A 22,089-nucleotide genomic window follows, 5' to 3' on the forward strand; every position below is an offset into this window, starting at 1 on the left:
AGCAGTTATTTGGGAATGAAGAAGGAAACCACTATTGGTTTTACTTACAATGAGCTTCAGTTATTTTAAAATCACTATGCTTAAAAATGCACTAAAATGATTTAATGATCTCAGTGATGGTCTAGAACTAGCTACTTGGGTGAGCTAAAATGCAAGATACTCCACTTCCTTCTCCATTCTTTCCTATGAAACTAACTTAAAACGCTCTAGTGGTGCAGCTGCACTGCTGTAGCGCCTCATTAGGGATGCCAATTCTGCCATCAGGCGAAACTGTCCCGCTGGCACATGTAAGCTGCCTCCACAAGAGGTGGTAGCTATGTCGATGGAAGAAGTCTTACTTGCCTAGCACTGTCTACATAGGGATAAACTTTTGTCAGTTTAGCCACATTGCTCAGGAGCGTGAGCTTATCACACCATTGAGCAATGCAACCGGGCCATGTCTAGATCAGCGTTAACTGTCCACCTCCAAATGGTCCTTGAAGCAAAGTTCCAACACAGTTCCTGAACCCAGTCCTACATCATTAACGCTACGGATTTCTAATGCACCCAATGGCTTATACTTAATATTATCCTCTAGCTTGTGATAAGATGCATGACAACAGATTCATTTTTAACAGCAATATAAACTTCATACATTTGAGGATAACGCTTGATGATGCTGAAGCTAAAAGGAAATCATTCTTTCATTTCCTGAACACTCTAATTCCACAAGGGCAAGCCAGTAAAAACATCCCTTGTGTTAGGCCTACCAGACAAGGTTATTTTATATACTTTACTAAAGAGAGTAGCCCTGTAGACACAAAGCCAATTAATCTCAGTCTTAAAGGAAAAGTAAGTAATCTATTAAATCAGTGTGAGTTTAAGAACTACGCATCAAATTACAGTTTAACCAAATCAGACCAAATGAAGTGTTAGCTAAATTAGTCTGCAGCACTTAAAATAATAAAAGCATTCTTTTACCATTACTAACAGCTGATGTCGGTATTTTGCTATTTGTTTCTTACTCATTTTCATAGTTACTTTTAATATTTGAATCACCAGAAAATTGCTCAACTACATTCCAAAGTAATATACTCAATGAAGCATTTTTTTAATTTATTCAGCTTTGAAAACTATCAGCAACTCTAGGCCATTATTTGAATTTTAAACAAAATCAAGTAGCTAGCTATATATAATGCCATAAATGCCATCAAGACAAAATGGCACCCTTGCTCAAAGGGTATGTTGTACCCTGAACTGTATGCTGTATTTTTGAATTTAGAATCCCAATATTTTATTTTTCAGATAATTTAAAAAATCTTACAAGCTTAAGGCAAATTACATATTTTTTCTTCAGTGCAAATGGGGATGGGGGGGACAGGAAGGTGGGTACACAGAGAGAATCACTTTCACATATCCTGTCTGGTACAATAAAAGAATAAACATTACAGAAGATTTGTCAGCCTGCAGACACTGTTGGTTGAATTTCTAAAATCCTTTCCTAATCAAAGACAGATGTACAAATGGAAAGCTTGAACAAATTATTGTAGGTCTTACAGCTTGAAGAAGTGTAAAATGGTTCTGGAGTTTGCAAGTCAAGCTGGATTATCCTGATGCAAAGCTGGCTCTACTGTAAGTCACAACAGAATGTAAAACTACCTGGCCACAGTTATTTTGTAAATATCTATGAAACGGCAACTGGTGGATCTAAACAGTGGCAGTGCTAACCAGAATTTTTTTAAATATTTATATTCCAATGAATTGAACCTTCTACAAATGTGGCTGGGTGCAGGCTCCCAATGCATCACTGGTAAATTCAGTTTCAATGCTAGAGGCAGCTAAGGAGCCAAGGAATCTAAATAGGGTTGAGGGGGAAAAAAATGTATATTTGCACAAAAAGAAGTTATCAACCTGGACTATGAAGACTTTCATAAAAATGTCTGTAATGTTAAAAAAAAGGGTCCGCAAAAACATTTAAAAATATGTTTTCTCAAGTAAAAATGGGAGTTTCTCTCTCAAAACATTAAATTCCTGATGTGGATTGTCTGGACAAAAGCCATTTTCCCCAAATCACCTAGCCAACTTTTAGGTGATGGCACAAGTTACATAAGAAACTTTTCTGGATGTTTTCGGAACCGAATTTGATTCTTCTGCTTGCTAGCTCCTGACATACTCTTCTTGGCTTGCCTTCCCAATGACTAGTACACCAGGAACTTCTACTGGCACAGTGATGTCTTGGAGAGGCTATACTGATCTAACCCCTTGTATTGACAGCGCTAGTTCACAGGAAGAATTCTTCCATCTACCAAACTACTGCCTCTTGTCAGCATAGGTAGCATCTATACTGAAGCACTATAAAAACGTACTGCAATACTGCAACTGTGCTACTGTAGCAGTTTAAGCATAAATATAGCCTGACTCCCTTTAAGAAAACCTATGGCCATCCCTCCCCAACACCTCCTCATGCTGACTGCATATGGCTTTCTGCCCATCCAACTCTTCATTGTTTCTTCCATTTAATACCCAGTTAATACTATACAGGTGTTTCCCAACACAATAGTCTTAGGTGTTAGTGGGAGAAACAGAATCAAAGCTCCAGCAATGCCTGGACAAGCTGATAGTTGCGTCTAGACAAAAAAAAACATTTGTATTCTTTTTAGTTTCCATATTTAGCAATTTTGAAACACTTCAAATGTGAAATGAGTACATCAGGTATGAAAATGAGAACCAGAATTCCACAATGTTTATTCGATAATAATAAAATGGCAGTGTCTGAAAATACCCAGATTTAAATTTTAAGATTCTAAATGCTGGGACATAGTATTTATGATGCACACTAGAAACTTATGATTCACACTAGAAACTCTTAGGGCTCATCTAGACTACAGGGAAGATTCAAAAGAGGATATGCAAATTCTGCAGGAATTTGCATATCTTCTTCCGATCTCCGCTTTCGAAAGTGAAAGTAGTTTAGACGTGGCTTTTTCGGCAAACTCCCCCTTTCTTAAAAAGCTGCATAAACCTCATTTTGAGGAAAAGCGACTTTTCAACAAGAGGGGGGAGAAGGGTGTCACTGAAAAAACCGTGTCTAAACTTTCACTTTTGAAAGTGAGATTGGAAGAAGAATTGCAAATTCCCATGGAATTTGCATATCCTCTTCCGAATCTTCCCTGTAGTCTAGACATAGCCTTACTGTTTTTCCTCTAAGTTTAGTAGTAGCTTTATTTCCAATGAATGGAATGTTTCTAATTGTCCTTATTAGAGATCTGGTGCTGGACATATAGACTGACACACTGTATCTAGCTACTTGATCACTGGCCTAATGCATCAATTTTACTTTCTATGAATACAAAATTTTTTAAAATCAGTTTTTTACCCCATAGATTAAAACATTAAGATCTGAAGATAATGCAAAAAGGTACAGCAACACACTGCTTCTACTGTCCCTGGATAAATGCCACTGCTATACAATATCTCACCTGGGGTGGCAGATCTCTTCCATGGGACGGCACCTGCCCCCCCATGACATCACAGTGGCCACGCCCCTGTTGAAGGGTGGTAGAGATTAAAATATTACAGTAATCAAAGCTCTCTCATATACACTATTATACACATAGATATCTGAAGCATGTTAATTGAAGGGTAAATACTGCTGCAGAGTTTACATAACAGAAGGACAGAATGCACCTCTGCTTATATCAAGCGCTCTCACAAGAGTCAGCTCTTTATTCTAATATTAAATTTAATGTGTGTTGGACGCTTCTCAAACTTACTTTAAAACTAAGTGCAAATTAGCAGATAGACGTGGATCTGTAAACTGTGTCGTTCTGTTGTTATGGTCAACAAAATAAACTCTGCCTGTTGCTGTATTACGGATCTCCCATCCAGGAGGCAGTGGACCAAGTTCTTCACAATTGATGTTGCTAAGATCCCTGCAAAAACAAATATAAAATGAAAAATACCTCAGCATTTGGCCTTTGAGCCAAACAAGTGTAAATGTAACAGAACAATTCCATGAAGTCTGAGAAAATGTATTGTTTCAGAAACTTAATCTGTTCAGCTGGAATCTCTACTCCCAAGGTACAAGTCTACCAAAGAAAATGAAAATATACACACCTGACTACATATGCTTTGGGAAGCAGTTATTACATAATCTTCATTTTTACAAAATAACTTAATCAGACGCTAACTTAATCAGACACTAACTTAATACAGTCTTAAAAACAAAAAGTAAAAGCTGACACTATATTTGCCAACAGGAGTTGCATCAGTTTTGACAATAAACAGTTTTTAACACAGTGTTACTAATTTAAAGAACTCAATCACATTTTTTTTAAACTCCCATAAAACAAAACTACATTTCTGACTAATTAAATTTTCCATGAAGAATTAAGCATGGATATGCCTAAGCCAAAAGCCATTTTTGACTGGAGTTTTTCAAAAAACAATTAGATGCAAGAAAAGCTCTAACAAATATTTTACTTAAATGATTAAGTGATCTCAGGCAATTTCTATTAAAGTCAGACAAGTTCAAGTAGCATTTGCAGGTCAATTTATTTAAGATGAATATTGTGGTTTTTAAAAACTCTGTAGCATTTCTCCAAGGTATGATAAAATATCCCTTCTTGCCCACAATCTTTAGGTATTCTAGCTCAACTTCTGTTGACATCCTTGGGAGTCAGCCATATGTAACTATTTCAATTTGGCTCAAATACATAAATTATGACTTCTCACAAAACAAATGATTACCGTCTTTTAGCGAATAAACCCCGCACCCAAATATACCTTGCGGTTTTTGCCGTTTGAATTTAGAAATCCCTGTATACCCCACGCACAAGTATAGCCCGTGGGGGCAGGGTTTATTCGGGTGCGGATATATTCCTGCCTGACCCCGCTCCTGTGCACCGTGGCCGCCTGCAGCCTCCCGCTGCTGCTGCTGGCCGCCGAGCCCCGCGCCCGCAACTGCTCCGAGGTGTGGCAAGGGGGCTACAAGGAAGATTTGCAAGGGGGTGCAGGGAAGATTACGAGCAGGTTGCCAGGGGGCATGGGCAGTTTCCAGTGATCTGTGGTGCGGGCCACCTGCCACCCGGGCCAGGGTTCCGGGCTCCTTTCCTTTGTCAGGCTGGGCTGGGAGCCTCCCGCCTTGCGCCTCTGCTGGGGATGCCTCTGCCCCAGCTCTGGAGCGTTCCGGGCTCCAGGGCAGACTTTGCCCTCCGCCCCCACTTCTGGGAGAGCCACACAGGGAAAAAGTTACTGGGCTCCGTGCCTCCCCCCCCATAAGTTTCCCTGCGTTGTTCAGCCACGGGCTGTTCAATCCGGCCCGGGCTCTCTGCGGGGGAAAAGGTGTTTGTAGCTCTCAACCCAGCCCAGCAAAGGCTCAGCTGGGAGGGGCTCTCAGAGCGGGGAGGGGGCATTCTCCAAGGCATGTGCTGCATGGCGGGGGAGCACTCACCCCCCTGGTAGCTTTTGGAGACCCCCCACCGGGAGGCTTGGAACACTCACCGCCCAGTTCCCACACAGCCGCACTCACCCCCAGGTGAGTAAAAAACGTTTCGTATATCCCGCACCCAATTATACCCCATGGGGGGGGGGTGCAGGGTTTGTAAAAACCAATATAACCCACAGGTTATATTCGCTAAAATACGGTATACTGCATCTTTAAGCATTTGGTATCTTTTGTAAAAGGACCAGTAACCCTATACTAGTTTGTAGCAATGGCAATCTTCAACTAATAGAGAAAAGAGTCAATCCCCCTATATTTTTGTACGGTCTTGTTGCAGAATATGAAATATAATAGCAGTGCTTATGGTTTACAAAAGAATGGTGTCATTGTAAATAGTTGCAAAGTGGTATTTTATCAAAGTATATATGGGAGAATGTACAAAGCTAGAGTAAGAAAAGTTCAAGGAAATCTTTTAGTAGCTCACCTGTTTAGGTGGAGTAATAAATATCTAACAATCATTTTTGTACAAATCATGTTAATAAATCAAATTTTCTAAATGGGTAATTTGTAGATCCATTGACCTCTTCTTATCAAACAGCAGCTTTTATCTTTTACATTGTTAACTACACTTTGAGAAATTTATGCTGCTCTTAATTAAACCTATTAAATACAAAAGTATCTGACTATAAGTGTTACTATATTCTGTCACCAGTTTATAATTTGGATTTCCTTCTTCACCCTCAACCTGAACTGTCAAAATGTTTAAAAGAAGCAGTGTACTTATACAGGTTACATGCATAATTTTTAAACCTTCCTTTGTGGCATCAATAATCTGTAGCCGTAAATACTTCCATCATTTTAGATGGTAAGCCACCCAATTATACCCACAAACAACTAAATGTCAATATGCCCTCATTTGCAACTTCAATTATCTGATGCACAAAAAGTATACATAAATTAATTCAAAAATTCGCCACACATAAAATGGAGACTAGTTCTACGCAATAAGATATATTGCCCAGATGACACACAAAATGATAGAAAGCATGATGCAGGGGAAGATCTTCTAAGGCCTTAACTATACTACAGCAGGCCCTTGTTCTGAGTTACACAACTTCAACTATGTGAACAACATAGCTAAAGTCGATGTACTGTACTTAGGTGTGCTTACTGCAGTATCTTCATGGCAGTAAGTTGATAGCTGATGCTCCCCCATTGATGCCTGTTACTCTTCTCATTTTGATGGAGTACCAGAGTTGACAGGAGAAAACTCAGCAGTCGATTTATTGTGTCTACACTAGCCACAATAAATTGACCTCTGCTAGATCTATCACTGCCTGTCACTCCAGGCTATATTGAAAACATGCCCTAAGGCACAAATGGCAGTTGACATTTTGGTGTGAGCTGAGCTGTTTATCATTATTACATTTTAGAAAAACTATGTCCATAGTCCATGAAGGTTTAGGACAATGTCACAATAAAGGTATTTTTCTTGTTTCGAGAGTAGTATTTCATACAGCAAAAGTGTCACCTTTTCATTAAAAACTTTTAATTTTTATTCTTCAAACTGTGGTTTTGAAGCACCTTACTCACATCTGGTAAGCCAACATCCATTTACATGGGAATAAACATGAGCAGCAGACAACCACAGCGTTGTTAAGTTTCTCGGAAATCTGAGGCCAGGTCTATACTTGACCTGGAATGCCGATGTGAGGAACACAACTGCAGCTATGTAGAATACATAGCTGGGGTTGGCTTATTTAAGCCAAGTTTGGCGCTGTCCCCAATGCAGGAGGCTGACGGGGGCAAACACTCCTGTCAACTTCCCTTAATTCTTGCGACTGTTGGAGCTACCCTCAGCATTTAATTTACGGGTCTATACTAGACCCACTAAATTGAACACCAGAATGTCAATCTCTGACGCGGTGAGTGAAGACGTGTCCTAAGGGATTTTACATTGGCATCTGGAGATTTTAGGAGGTAATAATCTCAAAGAGCTTCCAGTGTGATAAGGATTTTTTTCAACTCACAATAATTCTCTCTCACACCTCCCCTATGCCCATACAGGGATGTGTTTAAAGCAGTGTTTCTTAAACTGTGTTCCGTGGCACACTGGTGTGCCGCGAGGCAGTCGGAGTTGTGATGTGGAGAACAAAAGAGTTCAAAATGGCCACCCTTAAAGGTGCAGGTGAGCCTTCCCCCCCAAATAACTTTCCTTCCGACCCGACCCTGCCCCCCACCCCCCCAACAAAAAAAATCCTTACTGTTCCTCATTAAAAAAATTGTTTGGTGCTCCTCGGTCTTAAAAAGTTTAAGAAATACTGGTTTAAAAGAGTGGGACAGTAAACCTCAACCTTATAGCAAGTGGAGATACATCTTTGCATCGGATTATCCTGTCCATCTCCCTGAAAAGGCAGAATTTATTCTGCAGAGCACATTTTTCTAATACTTAGTCTAGTTTCAACATGTCAAGAAAATTGGGCTTCCCCATTTCAGTTGAACATTCCAGAACTTAGTACATCTCATCCACATATGGAATATTTTTGTGATCTCTTTTCCTTCTTATTTCATTACTTCTAGTTATATTTCTCTTCCTCCTGATAATTTGCACACTTTCAATTCATCTTCCCCATTAAATATTTAGCCAAGCTGTACATACTAGCTTTGTGTGCACCAAGAATCAAGTCAATCCTTTCTATCGGTTTGGTTCTCTTCTGTGAATGCCTTCCCATTTGCATATGGGTAATGAGGTGCCCTGAACTAAGAATATTCAAGGAGCAGTCTCTGATCACTAGAGACAGAATGAGTATTCCCCTCTTGCTCCTGTACACAATAAAATATTACATTGGATCTTTTTGACTATTACAAAGGTCTACTCTAGCTAATTTGTCACCAGTAGGTGTATTCTACCATTTTCACAACTTCTATATCCCACTGAATATCAGTGTTGCAAGCTATCTTTTTGCAAAAAGTGTGTTAACTGTAGCATCTCTGCAGTCATAAGAAAAGAGGTTGAGTAGGCAGCAGTACATGTTACAAATTGTTATAACTGAACCATTAAACCAGTGCCTGTGTTAAATCCACCATTTTTAATGTTCAGCAGAGTTAGGAATTTAAATTCCCAGGCCTGTCTGCAAACAAAAAAGTGATCCAGTTTATCTGACAAGATTTACTCTTAAATCAATACAGTGAACCCTCGTTTATCGCGGTAGATAGGTTCCAAACCAGACCGCGATAGCTGAAAATCCGCGAAGTAGGATCCTCAAAGCCTCGGGGGAAGCCGGCGGGGGGGCATCCCAGGCGCGCCTGGGCTGCTCCCCCGCCGGAGCCCCTCCGCGGCTTTCAAAGCCTCCGGGGAAGCCGGCGGGGGAGCAGCCCAGGCGCGCCTGGGATGCCCCCCCGCCGGCTTCCCCGGAGGCTTTGAAAGCCGCGGAGGGGCTCCGGCGGGGGAGCAGCCCAGGCGCGCCTGGGATGCCCCCCCGCCGGCTTCCCCCGAGGCTTTGAAAGCCGCGGAGGGGCTCCGGCGGGGGAGCAGCCCAGGCGCGCCTGGGATGCCCCCCCGCCGGCTTCCCCCGAGGCTTTTTAAAGTTTTGGTAAGGATCAATTTTATGTTCACAGTACAGTGAACCCTCGCTACTTCGCGGTTCGACCATCGCGGATTCACGTATATACATAATGTAATGAAAAAAGTCCGCGAAGTCGTGAATCCGCGATGGTCGAACCGCGAAGTAGCGAGGGTTCACTGTATCCACAGATTGAAATAGGTATCTGCTGAACCTCAGGACTCTCCCAGGAACTGTAACAGAGAAAGAAGAACATGGGGATGCTGCTTCCAAGAGCTAGCACCCCACACTGGCAGCTCCTTCTGTATATGTGGGTATTCTACCCCCAGCCATTCCACACAGCCACATGTCCAGGAGGAACTGCCAGCAATGGGCAGTGGCTCCTGAGAGTGGCAGCCCCATGTTCTTCTCCTTTTCCTGCTGCAGTTCCCGGAAGAGCTCTGCAGTTCAGCAGATACCAATTTCTATCTGCGGACATTCTCATCTGCAAACAGAAATGTGTATCCTCGCAGGGCTCTACTTATAAGAGTTCTCATTTCTCTCAGTGAAAGAGTTGAGAACTTCTGACCAGCTGGCCCTCCATATTTAGTGATTCCACCCCGTCCCCGCATCTTCTACTCTATCTTCCATTATTTTATTAGGGATAAAAAGCCAGAGTTAAGTTTTTGTGATATCTGATACAACGCCACTGGATACTGTAGCTCCTTTAATAAAAACAGTTCAATTTATTCTCTGAGACTTTCTATTATTGAAGAATTTTTTGAAACCTTAATTTTTGATGTAAGGGATATAATTTATTTTGTTGAGTGGCTTACATTAAGATGAGAAGCTGGATTGCTGGGAGGTTAGAGTTTGGGGGAGAGTTTCATCTATCAAGCCAGTTTGTATATTTTCTTAAGTAACATTCAACAATGTACTATTGGAGGATAAGCAATTTTAAGAAAGTCCTGTTTAAATTAAGACTACATATAACCATAAAGACATACAAGTTTTTTCTTACCTTGGTACTCTTGGGTCATGCCATGTGCTTACACCAGTCTGAGTATGTAGGAAATAGACCTGACCTTGTTGAGTGGTCCTTTGCTCTGTTAAGTAAGGTAAAATAAATATAAGGACAACCAAACCAGGAAGAGAGACATGCATGAAAGGGAAAAGAAAAAAAAGCGATTCATGTTACTAAACAAACTGCTCTGCTGAAAAGATGTTCTAGAAATGTGGTTAAACAGATTTTTTTCCCCATGTAAAGGTTTTTAGGTATTGTCATCAGATTAATGTGCTAGGCTTTCTGACAGCAGGCTGAACAGGCTGCTTTTGGTGTTCAACTAAGAAACCCAAATCAGTGTCAATTAGCATAGCACCAAGCCTTGAAAATTGGCAATCAGACAATTTTTAAAATATTTGTTTTGCTAGAGTTAGGGAATGTTTTTTCTTCAGTCTCAGTTTTGGAAAAATATCACAATTTGTAGGTGTGTGTAAGAGACTAGTATCTTTTCTTTGCTGTTTACAGGAGTTATTAGGAGACAACAGTTTCTGTTTGTTCTGGAATTTTGTATATATGTGGGATTACATAAAGCCTCAGCAACACTGGGCTGTACTTTTTCTAAGGCCATGTCTAAACTCTAGACTAGTAAATATTACATTGTTATAACAGAAGTAAAAGTTTCACGTAGGCAGTTATTGTTATAGGGATCTAAATCATGCTTTTTCGTAACGTGATTTAAAAGAAATAAGCAAGTGACCAACTGAAAAATGTGGAAACATGTTTGAAAACAGTCTTTGTACCAGCCTTACAGAACTACCAAATGTGGTAATGTTTCTCAAGAAGTCTAAAACTGTGGCTATTTGGCCAGTTAAGTGTGGCTAGTCTAGCAGCACCTTAAAGGCTAACAAAACATGTAGATGGTGAACCCACTTGCACCCACGAAAGCTCATGATACCATCTATATGTTTTGTTAGTATTTAAGGTGCTGCTAGACTATTTGTTGTTTAAGTTTTTTCCAGTTACAGACCAACTCAGCTACCCCTCTGAAACTTTTAAGTGTGGCTAGTTTGCTATAGTAGTAGCCACTATAATGGCTACTGCTTCAGAACTAGTTGGACACTACGGATCTAAAACAAAAGTATTCCAATATTCCCCTAGCTGTATACTAGAAAGATTAAGTCTGGATACAAAGTTGGATAAGAATGCAGCCTTTAAAAAAAATGAATTCAAAGCAGCTACTATATAGTTCATGTTTTACTTTAAAATGTTCCACTTCCCTAAAGAGTAAATTCAGATGTCCTTGACCCAGATATCTAGGTAATTAACAAGTCATTATCCATGAAATAGCTATTTCTCTATGACCAGCTGGCAGAGTCCTATAAAAGTCTCTAGATAATGTGGAACACCACATCAAATGTAAAAACTTCCACTAAAAAGATTAGACATTTAATGAGATTACAGCATTATCTTTGTGTTTTAGTTTGAGACATTGAATTTAACTGGCTAGCTACACTTACAATTGTGAGAGTATCTGTTATAACCACATAGGTCAGAGCTAGTTCACTGGTGGCAGAATTCTATCAATTTTAAAAACTAAAACTTCATGAAATTCAATTAAACCTAATGAACAGCTAAAAGCATTTTATTTTAGGGAGTGCAGAGAAACAAAGCTACGTTATCATGAGGATGTTAACCACTTATGTCATCCACTCTAGCTTATTTAACAAAATATGTGATGTGCAGGCCCGGTCAAAGAGTTCGTGGGGCCCAAGGCAGCGAGCGAGCAGCTAGGTGGGCAAGGCCAGGAACTGGGCAACGCGGGACCAAGAATGCGTAGGTCCCAAGGCAACCACCTCGCTCACCTTGCCCAAAAGCCAGGCCTGGTGATGCAATCAAGGGATCAATAATAGTACTCCACTCTCATAGAATGCTTTTTATCACTTGATCTCAAAGTGCTTTGTGGTATCATTATCTCTATTTTATACATGCAGAAAATGAGGCACAGGGTTAGTCAAGATCACCCAACATTCCAACCACAGAGCCAGGAATAGAACCCATGTCTTCTGAGTCCCAGCACAACACCCTATCCACTAGGATGCACTGCTTTGTGATGTGGTAGTTATGTCCTCATTTTTAGTACTATGGAAACAAGCTAGGTGAATAACTGTAATATGTGGGGGGAAAGCCATATGATTTTTAAATGGGCTCCATGATTTTCCAGCCTCTCCATTTCAATGTCTGTGTGCACGCATCACATGCATGATCATCAGAAGACTCTTCCGTAGCAGTACCCTTTAGGTTGGCCATAGTACCCCGCTGTGGTGACGCCTCACAATGCTGTATATATACATGCCTGCCAACCCAACTTCTGCTTCTGTTTCTTTTTGCCAGAAGAGTCTGACAGAGGGGAAGCAGGTGGGTCTGGAATAGACATGAGCAACACATCTTGAAGCCCGGCATTTGGGAAGAACGACTAACTATTGAAGGAAGAATATATATATATTTAACGACTAACGACTAGATTACTAACTATAAAACTGCAACTTTAAACTATGTATAATAACTATGGTTCGTCTCTCTATGCTCTAATGAACAGTGTTCGCGAGAGAGATGTTGTTCCGTCCGCGGCCGAGGACGGTCAGGAGGAACTGGCGGGAGCCGGACCAGCAGTGCTCAAACGGCACGAAAAGCCACGAGCCGTACTTCGTGCATGCTTGGTCCAGCATACTATGGCTAGAAAAGATCTCCGATCTGCGGCGCCGGGACAAGCTGACACCTACAGTGGAGCACCCACGGGACACTGCTCGAAGAAGAACAACAGTTACAAAGGTAAGTTACCGTTCTTTCTTCTTTGAGTGATTGCTCATGTGCTTTCCAATCTGTGACTTACTAGTAGTTGTACAGAGGAGAGGATGGACCTCAACTTGTTGCCGAGTGCAGTACAGCTCTGCTGAAGGCCACATCATCCTGGGACTGCTGGGAGAGGGCATAATGAGACATGAAGGTGCGAATGGAGGGCCACATAGCCACCTTGCAGATGTCCTGAATCGGGACACGTGCGAGAAAGGCTGCTGATGAGGCTTGTGCTCGAGTGGAGTAAGCTGTCATAGGAAGGAACAATACCTTAGCCAGGTCATAGCACAGATGGAGTGGTTTAGTATGCTCCAGATAAAAAGCCTGGCATCCAGAGAGTGCAGCACCTGTTCCCTATCCGTGGTAGGTGGCTTTGGGGAGAACGACAGGAGAAAAATGTCTTAAGTGACATGAAAAAGTGACACTATTTTGGGCAGGAAGGCAAGGTGAGATCATAGCAGCACCTTATCCTTATAAAACACAGTATAGGGGGGTTTGGAAATAAGGGCTCTCAGCTCTGACACCCACTTGGCTGAAGTAATAGATATCAGGAAGGCCACTCTGAATGAGAGGTAGGCTAAAGAACAGGTAATCAGGGGCTCAAACAGGTGCTATCAGAATGACTGCTGCTTTGTCCAGTCAAATTTTGAGGAGGACCCTGGGTGTAAGTGGCACCAGGAGAAAAGCATAGAGCAACTGCTCTGTCCACATCAAGTGCAAAACATCAGACAGCGATCCTCTGTAGAGCCTCTGGAAGAGGCAGAAGCATTCGCACTTCTTGTTGAAATGGATTGTGAACAGGTCCACTTAGGGATGACCCCATTCCCAGAAGACAGAGAGTGATGTCCGTCCGGAGAGACCACTCATTTGACTGAAGAGACTGGCTGAGGTGATCCACAAGGTCATTCTGCTCCCCCAGAAGGTAGGAGACTAGCAGGTGGATATTGTGGGAGATGCACAGGTCCCACAAGGCAATGACCTCCTGACACTGGGGAGAAGAGTGAGCACCGTCCTGTCTATAGATATAAAACATCACCATGGTGTTGTCTGTCACCCACTCCTTAAACAGAGCAGGAATGATTCTCTGACATTGATATGCAACTCCACGTCCAGAGTTGACCACAAGCCGTGCATGAACACATCGTTCAGATGGCCCCTCATTCCGAGTCCAAGGTGTCCATAACCAGGGTTACCTCTGACAGCAGCCCCTGCACTTAACGCCTGGGGCTGGGTTCACCACTCGAGGGCGTGCAGGATCACCAGCAGTCAATTGAGTCCCTGGATGGCATGAACACTAACACCAGCCACCCATGGAGTAGCCACAAACTGAGTTGGGTGTGCTGGGGAATGTATTTGCAGAAGGCCATGTGCCCTAGAAGCCTCATACAATTTTGCACCATCCTGAGCGGGTACCTCTGCAGTTCTGAGATGAGACTTGCCATGGCCTGAAAATGAATCTTGGGCAAGGATGCTGTCACCCAGCTAGAATCAAGAAGGGCCCCAATGAACTCTATTCTCTGCAAGGGAATGAGAGTAGATTTCAGCATGTCGAGAACTAGGCCCAGGTGAAAGAACGTGGCTTTGACTAGGTCCACCTGCTTGAGCAGTTGGTTTCTCAACCTGCCCTTGATTAATCAATCATCCAGGTTCAGGAAGACCTGAACCCACTGATGACATAAAAACATCCCCATCAACACTATGCACTTTTTGAAGACATGCCACAGTCAGGTCAAATGGCATGAACTGGTAATGTTTGCCTGCCACGAGAAAATGTAGAAATCGCCTGTCTGTCAGGATAATGGCAAATGTGAAAATACACTTCCTTGAAATCCAGGCCAGCAGGCCAACTTCCCCTGATCCAAGGAAGGAATAATGAAGGACAGAGAGACCATGTGGAACCGAAGTTTCCATATGAAGATGTTTAAGTTCCCTGAGGTCCAGGATAGGGTGCAGACACTCTTTGTCCTTGAGAATAACGAAGTATCAGGAGTAGAACCCTGTGCTTTTTCAACCCCTGATGAACCTCTTCTATCACACCTAGGGCAAGGATCAATTGTACCTTCTGTATGAGAAATTGCTCGTGAGAGGGGTCCTTGAAAACAAATGAGAAAGGATGTTGGTGAGCAGGGAGAGAATGGAACTGGATAGAATATTTCACTTCTGCTGTGCTCAGGACACACTAGTCTGAGGTAATCTGCAACCATGCACGAAAGGAGTGGAAAAACGGTTCCCAAAAGGAGTGATAGATTCTAGAATTAAGTCTGGAGCTCTTTCCTCAAGCACATCCTGAAAAGTGGGGCTTGGAACAGGGGCACTGTTTGGATGCGTCCTGGCATTGGGCGGATGAGGAGCAAGGAGGTCCCCTCCGATTATTTCGCCTGCCCCTAAAGCATCCCTCATTTTGCCTGCGTGGGCCAGGGAAAAAACAAGCAGGCTGCTGAGACCTAAAATGTCTGCAGTGCAGGTGGGCATTTGGATCCCTAGGGATTTAAGGAGATGATGAGAAGGATGCCACAGGAAGTGGGGGGGTCTTCTTGAGCCAGCGGGTCCTCCACCGCCTCCCTCTCCTATGGTTGGTCTTGTGGGGTCAGTGCAAGCATGGGTACCACCAGCACTTGGTCACCTGGCTCAGCCTATGCCTCCAGAATTAGAGGAGGGACAGGTATCAATGTTTCCACCAATGGTGCCACCGAGGCAGTCCTGGAAGGCGGTCCTTGCCCTTGGCTTTGGTGGTACGCCCACAGAGTCCAGAAGGGCCATTTGCATTGGTGCTTGCCAAAGGGGTGGTCAAGACTGCACTGTTGCTGTCAAGGAATCTCAATGCCATAACCCATGCCAGGAGTGTGCCAGGACCGAGGTCGATACCAAGAAATGTGGGACACAAAGGACTCAGCGCCCGAACACAAAGTGCAATCCAACACCAGAGTGTTGGGGGAAGCAGAAACATATGGTGCTGGTGAATGGTGCCTCAATGAGCTTCTGTGTTGGCTCACGGCTGTGGGACCCAGTGCCAGGGGACTTATAGAAGGGGCCATATATGGCACCATATGAACAGTCACCAGTGTCGGCTGCATGGTACTCAGCTGTGCCCCAAACATCCATGTGGTGGGCGTTGCCCACGGCACAGAGGCTCACCAGAAGTGGAGCCACAGGCCGGTTCAGGGTTGGTGCTGCCATTTTCAGTGGTGTTTCCTGGAGATGGCAAGGCTGCTCAAGCATCATCAGTACCATAAACTCAATGGAGGTCCTGCCAGCCTCAAAGGTGTCAGGTGTGGGAGGCAAATCCAGATCCTCCTCCAGCCCTATGGGATCCAGGGAGTCCACTGACATCAGACTCCATGAGCCCACCCTGGGCATTGCAGTCAAAGGTTCTGGGGCCAAGTTGCCCATACGGGCAGACCATGGGGCCTTCCTAGATCTCCAGGAGGGAGAGCATCCTCGGTTGGTCTCCATTTTCCTCTTAGGCACCAGCGAGTGGGAACAGGACTATGCTGAGGAGCCCGCCTGATGCATGAAGGATCAGTGCCAGTGAGCCCATTGCTCCTCCTGTCTTAGGATTCCAGTGCAATATGCACGAGGGAATTGAAGCTGTGTCATAGGATCGAAGTGCCAACTCCATTAGCAACAGCTTAAGTCTCTGATCCCTCTCACGTTCTGTACGGGGCTTAAAACCCCTGAAGAGGCTACACTTGTCTTGTTGATGTCTTTCTCCAATACAATGTAAAAACGCAGCATGCGAGTCTCTCCTTCAGGCATACACTTCCTGTACTTAGCACATTATTTAAACCAAGGGTGGGGAACCTTTTTTGGGGTGGGGACTGCTGACCAACAGAAAAATCAGTCCGGGGCAGACAGAAAAGTGTGAAGCAAAAAGAAAAAAAAAATCAAATTAAATCAAAACAAACTCTGACTGACGTGTCCCCTACCTGAGAAGAAGACAGACACTCCACACATCCCCCTCAAACACCAGAACCTGGGAGGCCCAGGCTAGTAGATTTTGTGCACTCCAGTCCTGCAGTGGGACAGCGGGGGACTGAAGCTCCAGCACAGGCTCCACAATACTGGGGAGCCTTGGGGGCCAGATCCAGGGAAGCCCAGGGCCAGATCTAGTCCCTGGACCTTAGGATACCCACCCCTGATTTAAACCTTTGAAGCCTCTGCATGCCCCATAGACTTTGCAAGTGGAGGGGGAAAACCCTCATAAAACAACTATCTATCTACAATTATCTACACAACAAAGAACTCAAACTACATACTAGGGAAGAACTACTGGCTAAGCAAGAAGTGAGAAACTCCAACGACCATCACTGATAGAAAGAAGGAACATAAGTGGGAGTCAGGTTGGCAGGGCAATATTCCCTCTAAGCTGCGCGGCAGCATGGCCCCACAGCTGCTTAATGAGGTCTGGCCAGGGGCTCATGGCTGCTGCACAGGAGCTGCCCAGCTGGGGGAGGGACATATCCCCTCCCTACCAGCTGAGAGAGACTTGCTGCTCTGTCCTCAGCAGGGATCTGCTGTTGTAGCTGAGGAGGAAGTGCCCCTCCCCCAGCCAGGCAGCTCCATGCAGGTCTCATTAAGCATCTGCGAGGCTATGGTGCTGTGCAGCTTAGAGGGAACCTTGCAGCAGGGCTAGATCTACACACAACACTTTGAGGCATCACCACAGGGAGTGCTACAGCCAACCTGACGGGTACTGTTAGGGAAAGTCTTTCCAAGGATTGTGCACACCGCTCACGCACCTATTGGAATGCACAGGAGCAATCACTCAAAGAACAATGTATCTTATTGTAATGTACATTTCTACTGACACCAGGCTTCCTCCATTCTAGTTCTTAACTTGCAATTTATCACCCTTCACCTATAAACAAAATATAAGGGAGAGGCTTTCCATCATGCTGATACATGGCTTCATCAAACCCCCACTGCAGTCAGTGGAAAGACATCAATTGACCATAGTGAGTGTTGTACTGAGTGAGCTCTAATGCTACAAGTTTTAAAAATGTAAGTTTCTCCTTCCCTTCTCAAGTCATAAATAAACCCTACCACTTCAATTGGAGTACAGAAGGCACAAGAATGAAATTATGCTTTTACATTTAAACTATTCTTGGTATTTAGAGAGCTCATAAAACAGGCGTGGGCAAAATACCCTCTGCAGGCTGGATCAAGCCCACCAACGCAGCAGGGAGCCTCAGGCAGACTCCACTGCTTGCCCCGCTCAGAAAAGCGGCTGCTGGGCCATTTGTATTTCACCAACTGTGAGCACGGGAGAGGAGGGAGTGGTGTTTCACGGCTGCTCCAGCTAGGGTTGCCAGGTGTCCGGTTTTCGCCCAGACAGTCCAGTAATTGTGTCTTCTGTCCGTTTAAAAAAAAAAAAAAAAACCAAAACACAAAGAGCAGAAAATACCCGACATGCAAAATGTCCAGTATTTTCTGTTTTTCTCAGATGGGAGGCCGGAACATTTTCCCCCTGCCACGTCTGGCAGGGGAGGTGGCAGGGTGTCCCTGGTAGGGTTGTCAGGTGTCCGGTTTTCTACCAACAGTCCGATATTTGCACTGTCTGTCCGGTAGAAAAAAAATCAGAAAATTCCGGACATGTGCAATATCCAGTATTTTCTGAATTCCCGGCTGGGTGCCGTAGGGAAGCCTGGTGGGGGCGGGGGAGTGACTGGAAAGCAGGGCCACAATTGCGCTAGGAACCTACGGTCGCGTGCAAAAAGCCCTCACAAAATGTCTCTTGACTGCTTTACAACAAGGCTATTTTCTGAAGTCCAATCTTAAATTTAAAACTTTGCCAAAACTGAACAAACAGGTCAGCATTTTAACCAGTTATCCAAGAAAGAAAAGCCCCCCCAAAAAAAAATTACAAAAAGCAGGGTAGAAGGGACCTCATTTACCCAATTTCTTACATGACTGAAATAATGTGACACTATCTTCTAAATTCACATACCATATCCCTCAGGCAAGTCAGGAGGAGTATGTAAATGTGTTCTGCTCATGTAATTCCTGTGCCTTTGAGACCTGACTCTCCTCTCTGCCATTCTGGGATCCGACGACTGTCCACATGTTGCACCATTTGTTCCTGTAATTGGTGTGTTCTCATCCACAAAGCAACTCAGAGGTCTGCCTGGACTAGAATATTCAGATGCTGGTCTATTGGAAGGTAATGAGAAAAGGTTATTTTTGTATCAAAGGAAATTATTCTCTCCAACCACATCATCTATCCTTTATGAATCAACACATTTACATATAATAGATAAAAGGATCAGTCACTAAAAGTACAGGAAACAATCACTCAAGTTTAAGTCTTAATTTAATAAAACATGAGAAATGTTCAGGTATTAGCTGCGTCAGACTGTTTTTGCACGTCTTTGATAAGGCAGCAAACTATTATTTTGTTATGTAGCCCTTGCTAAGCTACTCATGTATTGGTCATATAAAGATTTTACTGCAGTGTACTCTATAGGTTACATCTGAAGACCATTCAAAAACATTAGCTAGGGCAGAATGTCGCAGACCATTAGCTAAGCAGTGCTTCTTGCAGGAAGCACATTATGCCTGTGCTCTGTGATAAGCACTGCTATTCATTAGCTTCCAAATACAACTCAGGGTATTCATTTTAGGTCAGATTCTTATGGCTTTTGCCTATGTTAAAAACTGCTACTCTCTGCTGCTGCATCAGTCTAGGTCAGTAGTTTTCAAACTTTGGGTCCTGAAATATTAGGCACTGGGTTTGGTTGCTGCAGGGGAATCAGGTGACCAGTGGGAGTGCTAAGGTAGGCGACCTGCCTGTCCTGGCACTGCAGACTTCACAGCAGGCGTGGCTCCTACATCTAGGGGTGGAGGAGGGGAGAAAGAGCGCACAGGGCTTTGTACATTGCCCTTGCCCCAAAAACACTAGCTCCGCACTCCCATTGGCTGGGAACCTGCTGCTGCCTGCTTCTGGAGCACACCATGGTCTGCGTTGTCAGGAAAGGCAGGAAGCTGCCTTAGCACCCCCGCTGCACCACTGACCAGGAGCTACTCACGATAAGTCTCTTCTGCCCCAGCCCTGATCACCCTCCAAAGCTAGAGCCCCTTTCTACACCCCACACTTCTCATCCTCTGCCCCACCCCAGAGCCCACACTCTAGTCAAATTATAGTGGGTCGTGGGTATCAACAATTTTCTTCAACTGGGTCATGAGAAAAAAAAAGTCTGAAAACTACTGGTTTAGGTCACGTGAAGCACTTGATGTAGCACTTGCACGCACATTGTTAAAAAGAGGGTGCTGGCAGTAGGATATTTTTAGTGAGGGGCCTGCAGCTCTAGAATGTTTTCCGCTGGTCCCTCTTGAGCATGATGCTGCTATTATTTGTATTTCCATAATGCCTAAGGGCATTAAACCATTTGTATTTCCATAATGCCCAGGTCATAAACCATGATCCCACTGCACTAGGCACTGTTCAGAAATGGAACAAAAAGACAGTCCACGTCCCAAGGGACATACAATTAATTATAAAACAAGAAGGAACAGATGGAGACACACAAGTAAACAATAAGACAATACTGTTCAGAACAATAGGCAGCAGTCTCCACACATTAGCAGCCCTATGGAGCAAAAAGCCACATCTTACTGATGTTATGCAGAAAAAAACAGTGAGATTTAGACATAGCATGGATGTGAGGACCTACACAGAGATCTGAGTCATAGAGGATGCCCAGGTTACAAGTATGGGGAGTGACAGGCAGGATGCTGGTGTTGTTCACAGTGATAGAGAAAGCAGGTAGCAGGGAAACTGGAGATCTATTTCAGCCATGTTTAAGCTTGAGCTGGAAGCTAGACATCCTGAAAGTGATGTCCGAGAGACAGGTCAAGGCTTTAGTTGGGAGACAGGGAGAAAGACCAGAGTAGAGAGGAGTTATCAGAAGAGAGATGAAAGCTGAGTTTGTGAAGGAGTTTAGCCAAAGATAAAAGTGTAAAGAGAGAAGACTGTGAAAGGGGTAAATGACAGGATTAGATTAGAGCATGTGGAGATCAGGGTATGCTACAAGGCTTGTCTGCTTCCCCTCTCCACCCACACTTCTGAGAAGAGTATCAGATAAGGATAGTTTAAATGGGATAAGTGTGGTTGTAGTTGTTAGTCCCGATAGACTGGCATAGTGAAGAAAAGTTATAAACATTACAGCTTCATAAAATGATCTTTCATACAATCTCCAATGTTATCAACTGGGGATCCATATAAGCACCAGGGTCTACCCACATCTCAAACCAGCAATACTTTTGTATTTGTTTTTCTACTATACATGTCTGTGTCTAGACCTTAAGACAGACATTTTTAATAAATTAGGAATATATAAATTCATATTTTGATTTAATAAATGGTCAGTTCTTTCAATTGAGAAATGCAGGAATATTGTAGAACTGAATGTTTAACAATCATTTAAAGTCAGATTTAGGGATATAAGTGACTACTCAACTACCCAATATGCATAGGCTTATCGGATAGTTGAGTCACTACTAGACTAGTTGCTTCTCCCTCCCCCCTACTGCCTCTGTATCAGAGGATGAAGAATGACTTCGAAGTGCCTTAAAAGTAAATAAGAGAGCAGAAGGAGGAGCCAGTAAAGGGATTCAGAAAGAAAGGCAACATGATAAAAGCAATGAGTTAGAAAAATGATTTTTGCAGCAGCATTCTGTATCAGAGGCAGCAAGGGCAGGGGAGCAGGAGCCAGTGCTGTGGCACCTCTGCCTTTTAAATGTAGCAAGAGCACTGCCGGAATGATTTCTGGGAGTTAAGCAGGAGGGGGAAGAGAATAAAATATCTGGGGCCAGATTTTCAGAGATTGCCAAGCACCTCCTCTTGAGCCCAATGGGAGCTGTGGATGCTCATTGCTTTTGATCAGCAGGTGAACACTACAGGCATATTTTATAATCTCTTACCTTGTTGGTCGTTCCCACTGAGTTGTCCTTGTAATGTGATTTAAATATTGGATCCTTCCAGAGGCAGTTCTCCGCTCCTCCCAACTAAAATTCAGACATTGAGAGAGATAAGGCAACAAGTGATATTTCCAGGAAACCAGGGCACAAAGACGTTTCTAACAGAACAGCCAACTCAGGAAGACAATCTATTATGAATCACAGTAGCTGAACATGCTAAACAGTGAAAGTTCAACTCTCAGATTTAATAAAATTAGGGGGCGGGGCCCCTGCTCGCTACACTCTAGGAATAGGCAGCCCCAGCTCTCTGCCCTGGCTGCTGGAGAGGGCCAGGCCAAAGTGTATCAGCCATG

General features: G+C 43.6%; 1 protein-coding gene across 3 annotated transcripts in view; it reads right to left on the reverse strand.

Moving 5' to 3' along the window:
- Window positions 1–22,089, reverse strand: part of SMURF2 (SMAD specific E3 ubiquitin protein ligase 2) — a 117,964-nt gene that overhangs the window by 19,106 nt on the left and 76,769 nt on the right. For 2 of the 3 annotated variants that reach the window (XM_075903920.1, XM_075903922.1), the window contains 5 exons: window positions 21,740–21,823; window positions 18,768–18,970; window positions 9,986–10,070; window positions 3,753–3,911; window positions 3,459–3,524 (listed from right to left, as the gene is read on the reverse strand). In XM_075903920.1, the coding sequence (XP_075760035.1) occupies window positions 3,459–3,524; window positions 3,753–3,911; window positions 9,986–10,070; window positions 18,768–18,970; window positions 21,740–21,823 (597 nt within the window). The remainder of the gene's footprint in view (window positions 1–3,458; window positions 3,525–3,752; window positions 3,912–9,985; window positions 10,071–18,767; window positions 18,971–21,739; window positions 21,824–22,089) is intronic. The other variant, XM_075903919.1, reaches the window with a different exon arrangement.

The sequence above is a fragment of the Pelodiscus sinensis genome, chromosome 20 (assembly GCF_049634645.1).
Source record: "Pelodiscus sinensis isolate JC-2024 chromosome 20, ASM4963464v1, whole genome shotgun sequence".
Lineage (NCBI taxonomy): Eukaryota > Metazoa > Chordata > Testudines > Trionychidae > Pelodiscus > Pelodiscus sinensis.